The sequence below is a fragment of the Talpa europaea genome, assembly GCF_964194135.1.
Source record: "Talpa europaea genome assembly, chromosome: 7".
Classification (NCBI taxonomy): domain Eukaryota; kingdom Metazoa; phylum Chordata; class Mammalia; order Eulipotyphla; family Talpidae; genus Talpa; species Talpa europaea.
Window position 1 is genome coordinate 78,905,238 of NC_140074.1, and position 12,760 is coordinate 78,917,997.

The window sequence follows — 12,760 nt, forward strand, 5'->3', positions numbered from 1 at the left end:
AACCAGGTTTTAAGGTCACGTGTAACTGAGCCAGCAACCAAAATAAAATGTATTCAGGAACTTTTTGTTTGTTTGCTTTACTGTTCTGTTTTCAAAAACCTTAGCCCTAAAATAAAATTTTTATCTAGGAAATACGCATTATTCATTACTCACATTCAAAGGGAAGCCTTAGAGGATGGAAAATGTGTATTAGGATGTAATGCCTTTGGAAACGCTTTGCCCCACTGGTGAAACATCCCTTATGTCCAGCCCTGTACACCGTTCAGTAGGGCTCTTGATCTAGTCAGTCCTTGAGTTCTGAAGTTCCACAATATATTCATCTCCTTGGTCACTTAGGTATTCTGAATTCTTTATTCTAAAATATCTCAAATACTATGCAGAGAAGGTGCTTCATTGTCCCACACCCAGCAAGTGAGACCAGCCAATAACATGGTTTACTCTGCAGGTTGCTTACTTAAAAATGCAACAGTTACCCTATTTTATGCTCATTGTGTTTTCACCAGCATTTTAAATCACTCCCAGCCAGGGTGGATGCCTCAGACAGGTTTACTGGAAATTTTCACTTGCAACTCTGAGGTTCTGTTTTAAATTAAACCGTTTCAAGGGAGTTCAATTTTTTTCCCCAGACCAGCTTATTTTTTTCAGTAAGCAGCCTTCTAAGTTGAGAGATGATTTTAAATTTCAGGTGAGTTCTCAAGATAATGATGATTCTTTAGTGTGTGGGTGAACTCCCACCCAATCCTATTCTTTGGGTAAGAAGGAACTGAAGCTTGGGTGACTAGAGGAGATGGGAGGAAGGCTGTGCAGGGAGTGGGGCAGGGAGTGTGGGGGGTGCACAGACAAACATTGGATTTTGCAGCCAGGTGTTACATTGAACATTAAACTGTTGTCATTTTAGAATTGTAACTTTAACAATAATTTATTTTAATGTGCTATTTATCAGGCACTTACTATAAATTGGGCAGTCTGTTATTTCTCATCCCTACAATTATTCCAACAAGGGAGTAATTATCCTTTTTATACAGGCCAGGAAGCAGACTCAAAAGTTTAAGTGACCTGTCCAAGGTTAGCTCCCTTTGTTTTTGATAAAGGACTTTTACATCATCACTTTATATCTCTAGTACTATAGATAAAACGTTTTGCGTCCTAAGGAAAGGGAAGTAACTGCATTTGCTTTATTGATAAAATACAGGGTGTTCTTCTGACCTCAGTTTGTTCATTCCATAAATTATTTGAGTGCCTATTGTGAGGTGGTACTTTGCTGGGCAAGCAGATAAAAAAGTAAAGACAGTGAGGTGCCTCTCCTTGGAGTTTACAGTCTATGGTAGATAGCCAGTAAAGAAATATAATTATAGATTATGCTGGTTCTCATGTAGGAAACCAAAAGTGATGTGTGTCTGTTTGTGTGATGGGAAGGGTGGCAGGGGGCGGCGACTCCTAAATAGGTGAGGTTTGGGTTGAGACCTGAGGATGAGAGGGAGCAATAACTGCATAGGGACCCTGAGGTGGGAAGCCTCTTGGTGTGCTTGAAGTGTACAGTGAGTGGTGAGAACAGTGGCATGGCATGAATTGAAGGCAGGGACTGGTGGCACATGCAAGGTCTTTAATCACATAAGGAGTTGGAATTTTAATTCTAGAAGGCAACTGGAATCCATTAAAGGCATTTAAGTGTATATATTGGGAGTAGAGGAAAGTAGATGATACCTTGTGGGGAAAAAAAAAAAAAACCTGAGAGAGAAAGGAACTGAAGCTGAGAAGCTAGTTAGAAGGCTGTTCATTTGTCCAAAAAGCCTTTCTAGACTCTGAAAATATGGTCGATCACAGAGTCACTGCCCTTGTGGAGTTCTTATTCTAATTAGAAAAGGCACTTAACAAAAGATATCAGCTAATAATTAGGGTTATGCGTGAAATTACAAAGTGACATTTAAATTGAGGGATGAATGACAAGGAGCTAAGCATGTGAAGTTTGGGGAGTCCAGGCAGAAAGAATACACAGCAAATTCAAAGGGCCTGAGGAGGGAAGTATGAGTAATAGATGAGTGAGGGCAGTTAGACCTCTGTGTGGGCAGAGAAGATGAATATAGGAAGGTGTTACTCTTCAGCTTAAGAATTGTATTTAAGTCACCCAACTGGGGTCTTCTCAGGGGAGGTAGAGAGGATGGAGAAGACAAAGGGCAGCAAGAGACAGTCAAAGTGTTATAGAGCAACCCCGATATTAAACGGGTTCCTGGCTGTGGGTCCTCACCCGCGCGCTTTAAAGGGACTTACGAATACTCCACTACAGGCACACACAAAAGGTTCATAAAAGGTTTATTTACAAGGGAAAAGGAAATAAGGAAAATGTACAACTCAGGGAGAAAATAGGGAAATAAAGTCTTTAATGCGTCCTACCCGATCCGAAGACCTGGAAACCCAAAGTCACCCTCAGAGCTGGCCGGACCCTGTGAGCTGGCCGAGAGCCAAAATGGAGAGAGCCCCCAAAGCCCACGTGTCTGCCTTTTGTATCCACCTGGCTGCTTAACCCCACCCTCAGGTCCCAGCCACCTTCCCTTTGGTGGTGATGGGATTTGGAGTTCCCAGTGTCTTTGGCTTTGACCTGGGGTGGGGGTGGAGTCCACAAAGCCTATATGGAATTTGCTTTGGGACATCCTTTTCCCCCTAACAAAAGCACTCCTAACATTTAAGAACAGAGGGAAGAGGAAGAACTAGCAAAGAGGCTTTGAGGGAGCGGAAAACCAAGGGTACAGAGTTCTGGAAGCAAAGAAATGATTAGAGGGGCTGTGCAGCTGCGGGAACAAATAAGTTACCCCAAATTGAGAAGGTAATTGAGTCCAAAGAACAAAGCAGAGACACCCATTAATCACATTTGAAGTTTATTAAGGGCAACTTCCATATAGGGGGTCCTTGGTCCAGAGCCCCAAATGGACAGGGCTTCAGGTGGAAACAGGATGTACACCAGCCCCCACACAGAGGCCATCTTATAGCCTTCTTAGTATGTGTGATTATTCTGGTGTGAGACTAATGATGCCAGATGCCGGGGGTGGGGTGGGGAGACATGCCATGTGCATCTTTGTTCTAAGATTAATAGAGTCACATGTAGATCACTAGTACGGGTTAATACACATGAAAGAAACTCTGGGGAAATTGGCTGTCCTCCCAGGGTAGAGCAATTATTGGTCACAGGCCCATGATGGTGTTGATACAAGATGGAGTCATTCCAGTTTTTGTGTGTAGGGAAAAGGGTTTCAAAGAGGAGAGAAGGGTCAGTGGTATCTGTACTGCTGGGAGGTTGAGTAAGGTGAAGCTAGAGGAGTGTCAGTTGGACCTGGCCGCTTGGAATTTCTTGATGACTTTGAAAAGAATTGATGGAGCGGAGTGGTCAAACTAGACTGGAGAAGGTTGAAGAGTGAATTAGAGGTTGAGGAAGTAGAGTCCAGTATTTGGAGAAATTATGATGTAATGGAAAGAAGATAAAAGGACGTGGGCTCAAAATGGGTATTTTGGTGTTGTTTTTCTAAAAATTAAAAGTATCTTACTAGATACAACTCCCATCTAAGCTTTTTTTTAAGCTTTAAAAAAAAAAAAAAAACAATTAGCACCCTACATTGTGTTTTGACTCACTGCTTTTCCTGGGAGTTAGTTAATCAGCAAATGGTGGCAGGATGCTGGGCAACAGGATAAACCGTAGAACACCTCACAAATTTGTATCATCCTTGCACAGGGGCTAGTCTTTTCTTTTTTTTTGTTCCAATTTTTAAAATATGTGCTGCCAAAGCTAACACTCATGTGAACTTTTTTTTTTTTTAAGATTTTTATTTATTTATTTTTAAAGATTTATTTATTTATACAAAAATTGGGGTACAGGCCAGATTCAAGGGAGGGTGAGAGGATTCACCAGAGACAAAGTGGGGAGCCGAACAGGCAGACTGATGAAATACACTGCTGAGGGGAGCAGTGGGCTCGACAGGAGAGGTCTGCTGCGCCATGCGGGAGCCTCGCACGCTGGCCAGGAACGAACCAGCGCTGCAGAGGCTGCAGACAGCTTCACAGCACTGTGCTCAACTGCCTGCGCCACCAGGGGAGGCCCTACATGAACTTTTAATAACCAGAGAAGTATACAGATTTTAAGTGTACGGTTTGGTGAGTTTTCATAAAGTAAATCTGGCCTTCCATCTACTGGCCTACCCCTTAGGGAAACCACTACCCTGATTTCTAATTCCATAAATCGGTTTGCCAGTGTTTGAGTTTTATATAATTCTGACCATTTAGTACATATTGGTACCTGTCTTTCAGACTGTATTTATAAGATTCATCTGTCCTTTTTCATATAGCGTAATTTGTTTATTCTCGTTGCTGTTGCAACATACTGTAATTTACTTCTCCATTGCATTGATGGACACTTGGATCATTTCTAGTTTGACTCTGACAGTAGTATGGCTAACAATGTTACTGTATACTTCTTAGGGGGAATGTATTTCTGTTCTATGTGCCTAGAAGTGGAATTGCAAAACTAAGGGGTATGCGTGTGTATGTGTATTTTCAAAGTGGTTGTACCAATTTACACTCTGGCAATGTTGGAGTTGCTCTGTCTCCTCAGCAACACTATCTAGCCTTTGTCTTTCATTTTAGCCATCCAGTGAGTGCTGGGCAGTAAAACACTGTGGTTGTAATTTGTATTTACCTTATGACAAGGGAAACTTTTAAAATCTGGTTGACTCTGAAGTATACCTGTGTGCTAATGAGAGTGTCATTGGAGATGAAAGTTTCAGGGGATGTGGGCTGCAGAGTAGACAGATTTTTTTTTTTTTTTTTTTAAGAATCGGGAACTCTCCTTAGAGCTTATGAGTATAGGCTTCAGGGATTAAGCAATCTAGCTTTAAATCCTGGGTTTGCTACCCTCTAGCTCTGGCCTTTAGCAAGTTACTTCTGAACCCTGGTTTTCTCCCCTAAGAACAGGGAGAATTAATCTATCTTGCCAGAATTGTGAGGATCATTGCAATAACACTAAGTAGTACCTAAAAATCATTCTTCCAATGGAGAATGACCACTTTCTCCTTTACATCTTAAAATATGTAATTACTTATCAATTATTTCAAAGAGGCGTAGCTAAGTGATATTGATAGACATTTTCACAGCATGACCTTCCATAGCCATTGCAGTTGTACTTTAATTGCTTTTTAAGGATAATATATAAGATGAAACAAAGCCCATTGTGTATTAGTGATCAATAATGTAGGGTACTTTCCTTTATGCACTTACAGCATACATGCTTTTAACAATTCCAGGAATACAGTAGTCGCAGTAAGCAAACTACCCCTCAATACACTGGAGGTGATTCTGTAAGCCTTGACATCTAGCAATTTGTGATTTATCGGTTCTTTCAGAACTGTGGCATTGTAACCAGGTATTTTTAAAGGATTTTTGTAAAGTCTATAGAGCGGGCATAGGTTTGTTACTTCCAGGATGTTGCGCCTGTGCACCTACAACAATCCTGTTGTTGCTGCAGTAGTCACCTCACAGAGTTGCTTCAGTGAAAACAGATTGGATGGGAGGCTTGGGATTGACATTACCACCTTAGTTTTTGATGGTTAGCAGTTAGCAAGGTGGTTTTGGAGTTGCACTGCAAAGTGTGTCTAGTTTTAGTGGGACATGGACATTCTGACCCTTCTACAGTGTGAGACCACTCTGACCCTTCCCTGGATGGAAAGCCCATGACAAACTTTGATCTGCTTAAAAGTATTTGTCTTGGGCAAATGAACAAGTGGAGAAGTGATTGTTTTTTAAAAAATTGCTTAGGATTCTTGGACTTAATAGGGGAGAAATCACATTATCTCCTCTCTTTCCTCTCTGACTGTACTCAGCCTGCTGGGCTAGGCACTCACCTTACTGTAATGTTCCTGCTCAGCAGAGCTCAGTCTCCCAAGATGTACCAGCTAATAGAATTCCATGTGCTAGCTAGCCATTCTTGCCTCATTACTAAGGGACTAGTAAATTATCTTGCTCATTTCAGCCAGCCCTATATCTCCCATCATTCTCCCCTCTAGGCAGAATGGAAGAAGAGAGCCTGGCAGGTTTCATACAAACAGTAAGAGAGCAGTCAAAGACTGTTTGAGAACTAAGTTGCCAAATCCATCTTTTCTGAAGAGGGTGAAGGAATTTTCAAGCCCTCAGTGAAGATTTGTCAATGATTTTCTTTCAAGATCAGAAAGAGATTTGTAGATCAGTGAAGGTACTCAAAGGAGTAACCTTAGGGAGACATGTTACACCCACAGTTCGTTCTACTTTCAACCCCCTAGTAAAGTAATCTGATGCCATGTGTGCATGTTTACATATCTGAGAGATGAAAAAAATATTTCCAAGAGAAAAGTGTTTCGTTTGTATGGCAGTGTTAAAATTACAAATTCTTTCATTTTATTCCCTGAAATAACCCCAAGTATAGTTGTTATTTAGGCTTAGAATGTTCCATTTTGTTAAGAGTGTGGTTTTACTGAAATGCTTCTTTTTGGTACTTAAATATATGTCAGAAAGAATAAAAGCTCAGTTTGCTGATTTTGCTGAACCTGTTCTGTGAAACTGAGCAGGACTTGGGCATTGTAGCACCAGGGACTCTTTCCATCTGTTTTTACATAACTCCTTCCCCACATAAGCACATCCTCAGGATAAGACTCCATTCTCCACCAAAACCTGGGGCCCATGAAATAACAGAATGGCAGTTTTCAAATCTACTCCCAAAGCCAAGCCCTTGTACGGGTAGGTAATTGCCTCTAAAAGAAAAGCCAGCAGTTTTTCTTTCAGAGCTGTTCAGAGCAGGCAGTTAAAATTAGAAAGCAAGTTGAGAAAATGAAAACAGTGTTGAGAAAGGTAGGTTCTGTGGACACCTAGCAAAGAAAGATCTTGTACCAGTATGGCCAAACTGAGCAGTGGTGCCTTACTAGCCCCAAAATCTCCTGTGGGCAAGGTCCTGATCCAAATCACTTTAGTACGCCCGTGCCCATCTCCTGCTTTCTAAGTGCTCTTAAATCGCTAATCACTTCAATCACTAAGTGCTAATAAATTTATACAGTATACTGCTGGCCAGTTTCTCTCTACTGATTGTTACTAAAGGGGTCTGTCCATCATGTGGCAAAGTTCTTTCTTACCTGTTAGAGGAAAATTACAACATGTAAAATTGTAACATGTAAAAAATTGCAACTCGCAGACTTCTTATGAAAGAAAAGTTTTCGTCTTGTAGTTAAATATATCTCCCCTTATTTCATTCTTTCACTTTTCTCTGCTATAAGTTTATATAGTGCTGGAAACTTTTGATTACATGTCTTCCACTTGGTACCACTCTCTGGTGAAAAAGGTAACCTTCCTCCCGCCCAGGGCCCAGGAGTAGTTCAACTACTAACCTGTCACATGACCACTTTTTTTTCCCTACTCCTGCCTCTTACGCCCATCATTTTTTGCCACCTTCCCTTTCTCTATAATCTCAGTCTTTGGGGGTTTCCTCTCCAGCCTAATAAATAAGTTCTACATTTATCTTAGTGACTCTGGATCCTCTTCAGCTACTGCCTTCTCTTTCCATTAGTCAGAAGCCTCTCTCCTGGTCTTGGCTCACACCCTCACCTCACCTGTGCCTGATGTCTTTCCCCAGCCTCCAGATATCTTCCCTGCCCAGGCATTTGGCTCGCCCCTTCTCTGCTCACAGTCAAAAGTTTGTTGAAAGAATAATGCCCATATCCTTCCTTGGATTCTTTCAAATCCTCATTCATTCACTTGCTAGTCTGTGGTTATCAGTCAGCTTGTCTTCCTAAACTGTTCAGACAAAGATCATACACACATTTTCCTAAAACTGGGTGTTTGGCTTCCTTGTTGAATCTACTCTCTGGATCGCTTGACAGCCTTGATGATTTCCTTTTGAAACTCAAAATACTCTTCAGGTTCTCCCACCTCTGAGCATTCTTCCTTCTGCTGCTGCTGGCTGGCTTTCCTCTGCTTGCCCTTCAGACCAGGGGTTTTCAGGGTTCCCCCCAGGCATTCTATCTCTTCTCTTCTGATCCAGACTGTCTAATCAGTCTTCTGGCTCTACATACTTCCAGAAGGCTGAGGGTTTTCAAACCCTTATCTTCAACTGATAACCACCCGACCCCCCCCCCCCCGCCCCCAACCTTGTACTGTATATTCATGGTTATGTCCCACGGGTTCAAGACTCATGTTCTTAACCTCCCCGACCCCCATACCTCCTCCTGAAGCCTTTATCCTAGCTTAAAGATCACACTCTCTTTCCTATTGTGTAATTCAGAGACCCTGGGATTTTTCCAAGACTGTTTTCTCTTCTCCTTCCCCAACCTCTTTGGCCAATTAACAATCTTGCCAGTACTGTCAAAGATCTATGACATTTCTCTTAGGCTCAGGCCTCATGTTTGCCTCTTGACTAATTGAAAGTGCCTTTGTTAAAAGATGTTAAGCTGGGAGGAACTAAGAAGCCAACTGGCTCCACCTTGGTCATTTTATAGAGGAAAAGAGAGGTCCAGCAGGGGGAAGCAACTGCCTGGTCCACATGGCTCCAGCCCGAGGCCTTTGTAGCTTCCTGTGACAGAATTCACTCACTTCAGTGGGTGTGTCTGAGTAACACCTGTATTCCCTCTCCTGGGACCCCCCACGGGAACGGGAACCACCACAGTCACTGCCGTGCCCGGCAGGTAGGTGGCCGTGCTCAACAGGACCACTGGATGAATGAATCACACAGTATTTAGATCTTAACTAACCACTTACTTGTTCCATTGCCTACACACCAAGAACATTTCCCTCTGACTCACTATTACTTGTCTGAAGACTCAAGTTCCCAGAAGACAGGGACCTAATCTGCCTTACTTGCAGTTAATAGTTCACATGGATTAATAAAGCAAAGAACCACTAAATAAAAGAGTTTCTTTGTTGGCAAGGTTATTTATTGGCCACAACAGTGGAGCAGGAGCCCTCTGAAAGAGGAATTTTATAATTCTTTGCATCTTCTGTTGACAGGAGCATCTGACTTACACAAAGAACGTAGAATCTGGAATCAAAGGACCCGGGTCCCAAGTCCTGCTCTATAACTTATAAACTGTGTGTTGCTGACCTCTAACAAGTCATACCCTTCCTGTACTTCATTTTTCTCATCTGGATATTCTCCAGGCTATGAAGCACTAAATGAACATAGTGGCAGCTACCAGCATTGTAACAGTGCTTTAGTTACAATTTCTCGGGGAAGGCACAGGTAAAATGTAAGGAATTTCACCACAATTATTATTTGGCTTTCTGGCCTTGACCCCAAAAGAGGTAAATAGCTCTTTCACAGAATTAGCAGGATTTGTCAAATAACTGTATGAAGTGGGAGGAGGGAGGAGGACTTGACCAGCCCTGAGACAGAATTATGAGTAATTCACTAACTCCTGTCAAAACTTGTACTCATTCATGCATCCAACCTTTATGGAAGCCATGTCTTGCTGTTGCCAGTGCCAGGTGAATGGGTACATACCCCCAAGAAGGGGTTGATGGTCTAGGAGGGGAACTAGAAATGTAAAACCAGAAATTGAAATTTTAGGATAATCAGTGTGTGTTAATATGCTTGTACAGTGTGTGGGGGTTACAAAGATGGAAGTGATCAGCTCCTTAGAGGTGGAGGCGTAAGCGTAAGATTTTCCAAATGAGATGGCCACACATATGCTGATATGAGGATATTTTGGAATTTACCAGAAAGCCAAGAATAAAGGAAATTTTCAAGAAAAAACAAACAGCATGCACCATTACATTAAAGAAACTACAGAATGTTTGGATGGAACAAGAGTAAGGGCTAGGGATGGGTGAGGGTACAGCAAATAAAGAAGCAGCCATTAAAAACCTTGTACTGCATGGGAAGGAGTCTGGACATTCTCCTGTATGTAATGGGACTCTATTAGGGATTCAGGCCATGAGGTTTTGTGATCTTACTTGCATTTTTAGAGAGGGTGCTATGACATTAAGTGCTGTGGAGAACAAAACAGCAAGGTGTGGGCTGGAAACAAATGGGTAGGCAATGGAACAAGTAAGTGGTTAGTGAAGATCTAAATACTGTGTGATTCGTTCATCCAGTGGTCCTGTTGAGCCACCTACCTGCCGGGCACGGCAGTGACTGTGGTGGTTCCCGTTCCCGTGGGGGGTCCCAGGAGAGGGAACACAGGTGTTACTCAGACACACCCACTGAAGTGAGTGAATTCTGTCACAGGAAGCTACAAAGGCCTTGGGCTGGAGCGTTGTGGACCAGGCAGTTGCTTCCCCCTGCTGGACCTCTCTCTTTTCCTCTGAAGAAGCCAGTTGGCTTCTTAGTTCCTCCCAGCTTAACATCTTTTAACAAAGGCATTTTCAGTGAGTCAGGAGGCAGAACAGAAAGTATCGTTATTTTGTGTGAACTGGTTATTGAGTAATAACTCCTAAAGTTATATTTATTATCTCTGTGCAGTGAGTTCAGGTTCAAAGTGTCCAATATTGCCTGCCTTGGTCTACTGAGAAAAGCACACTCTTACTTTATCACAACAATGCTTGGCATTTTAGTGGACCCTCTTGCCATCTTTATGTAACTCTAACATTTGAGGGATTGTATCCTCTTTGTTCCTAGTACTTGTATTTGATATGTAGAATGGGGATAATAATCCAAAATCTCTTAATAAGCCCACAGAGGTACTGATTCAGCAAAGACACAAACATTTGCTGAGTATCTGCTGTGTGCACCACTCTGCCAGGGTGTAGTGCAGACATAAATAAGAAGTGGTCCCTGCTCTGAAGGAATTGATGGTTCAGTGGTAGAGAACAAAGGGTAAACATATCTGTGCAAGAAACTGTTACAGGTGCTGTGAAGGAACTTAGGTAGGATTGAAGATACAAATGTAAGAGTGCTGCCCACAGAGGAGGGAAAGCCAAGGGGCAGGTGGAATAGGGAAAAGAACATCGAGGTTTAGAGTTAAAAGGCCTGCGTTTTCAGAATCTCAGTTCTCTATTCATTAGCCTTGTGACCTTGACTTCTTTGAGCCTGAGTTGTCTCGTCGACAGAAAGGAAATAATGCCTCCGTCCATGGCCAGAGTGTGTGTATAATAAAGTTCTGTCTGAATTTTAAGGGCAAAGCCAGGTTCCAGAATAAAGTGAGTGTTAGGCTACTTGTAATTGGTGGGGCAGGAAAAGATTTTCTTTGACGTTAGATCTCAGATTAAACCCGGAGATCAGCAGCCTTTCCAACTTAGTGTGCTAACTTGGCAGCCGGTGTTGTCCTCACAGCCTAGGTGTCTATACTCACCTCTTAAGTGCAATGGCAATTGTGGTGATAGAGGAGGGGACTCTCGCCTCAGCTCTGATGCAGGTGTGGATTGAGTATCCCTGCACACCTATGCCCTTGGGAGTTAAACAGCACTCGAGGTGTGTCTTAACTCTAGCCTTTTCCCCTTTCTCCCTTGCATCAGATTTTATCATGTGGGCAACCTGCTGCAACTGGTTTTGCCTGGATGGACAGCCTGAGGAGGCCCCACCACCCCAGGGAGCCAGGACACAGGCCTATTCCAACCCTGGCTACAGCTCCTTCCCTTCTCCATCAGGCTCAGAACCAAGCTGCAAGGCCTGTGGGGCCCACTTTGCGAACATGGCCAGGAAGGTAAGTGTTGCCTATTTTGGTGCTACAGCCTCAGGCTCTCAGGTAAGCCTGCTGACTCCCTCTCCAACTCCTGCCACACTGCCTTTGCTGAGCAATGCTGATTATACAGACCTGTTCTGTCAGGAAAGTACAGAAGAAGAGCTAAGTAAGCAAAGCCCAGGACCTCAATCTTGATTTGGAGCTAAGGAGACCTAAATTCAGATGGCAGCTTTTCTACTTACTGTGGGATTTGACCTCTTGAGGTTCATTTTCCCCATCTCTAGAGTGATTGTACCCATTTCATAGTGTTGCAAGAATAAAATAAGCTGTGAAGGGTGTCCAGCACAATGCTTGGGTAATGACAGGCACGCAGTGTTAGCTCCTTTATTGGTTGCCACCATGAAAAGCCTGACTGCAGGTTAATTTGTTCTTCTTGTCAAAGGCAATGTCAGGGATGCCTCAGGTACATCAAGACCCTAACAAGTCGAAGACTGGAGCCTATTTACAGTAGCAGATTTTACTCGAGGCCAGCAGCTTTGCTTTCCAGATTATCAAGGCAGAAGTGAAGTGACCACCATTCTCTATGGTCAGGAATGACTGGGGCTGAAGGTAAACCCTGAACTAGAGAAGGAATTCCTACATTCTGCATTCTTCTGCAGAATGTGAGGCTTGCAGGTCAGAAAGTCATGTTAAAATGGTGATAATGGGAAATTTGAAAGAAAAAAATACACTTTTTAGACCATCTACTATATACCAGGGACAATTTAAAGCATTAATTCTGATGTAGTAACTCCATGACATTGGTTTTAGGGTCCCTAGATTTTCATTTTATATCTGAGAAACTGAGACTTAGAGTAGCAGTTAAAAGGGAAAAACTCTCTGTGTCAAGTTCCTCACAAATAGCTTGAGAGACATTAAAGATACTCATCCTTATCCTTCTACTTAGGTAGTGCCCCAAGAGCACACAGTTATTAAATGGCAGGTCCAGTTTTCAAACACAGTTCTGAGGCCCAAAGCTATCTCCCAGAAGACATTCCGCACATCAGAATTTCTGCAGCTTGAAGCGCTGACCTCCCACCCTCTTTACCAGGAAGGTGGTGGAGGACCAGTGCATTGGCATTTTGTCTGTGGGTGGCATTTGG

General features: G+C 42.8%; 1 protein-coding gene across 3 annotated transcripts in view; it reads left to right on the forward strand.

Annotated features, from left to right (window-relative positions):
• RFFL (ring finger and FYVE like domain containing E3 ubiquitin protein ligase) overlaps window positions 1-12,760 on the forward strand; it is a gene marked incomplete at both ends in the record, with an annotated part of 45,751 nt that overhangs the window by 18,744 nt on the left and 14,247 nt on the right. For 2 of the 3 annotated variants that reach the window (XM_084236801.1, XM_084236802.1), the window contains one exon: window positions 11,460-11,639. In XM_084236801.1, coding sequence (XP_084092927.1) covers window positions 11,460-11,639 — 180 coding nt within the window. Of the gene's footprint in view, window positions 1-11,451; window positions 11,640-12,760 lie in introns of those variants that run through there. The other variant, XM_084236800.1, reaches the window with a different exon arrangement.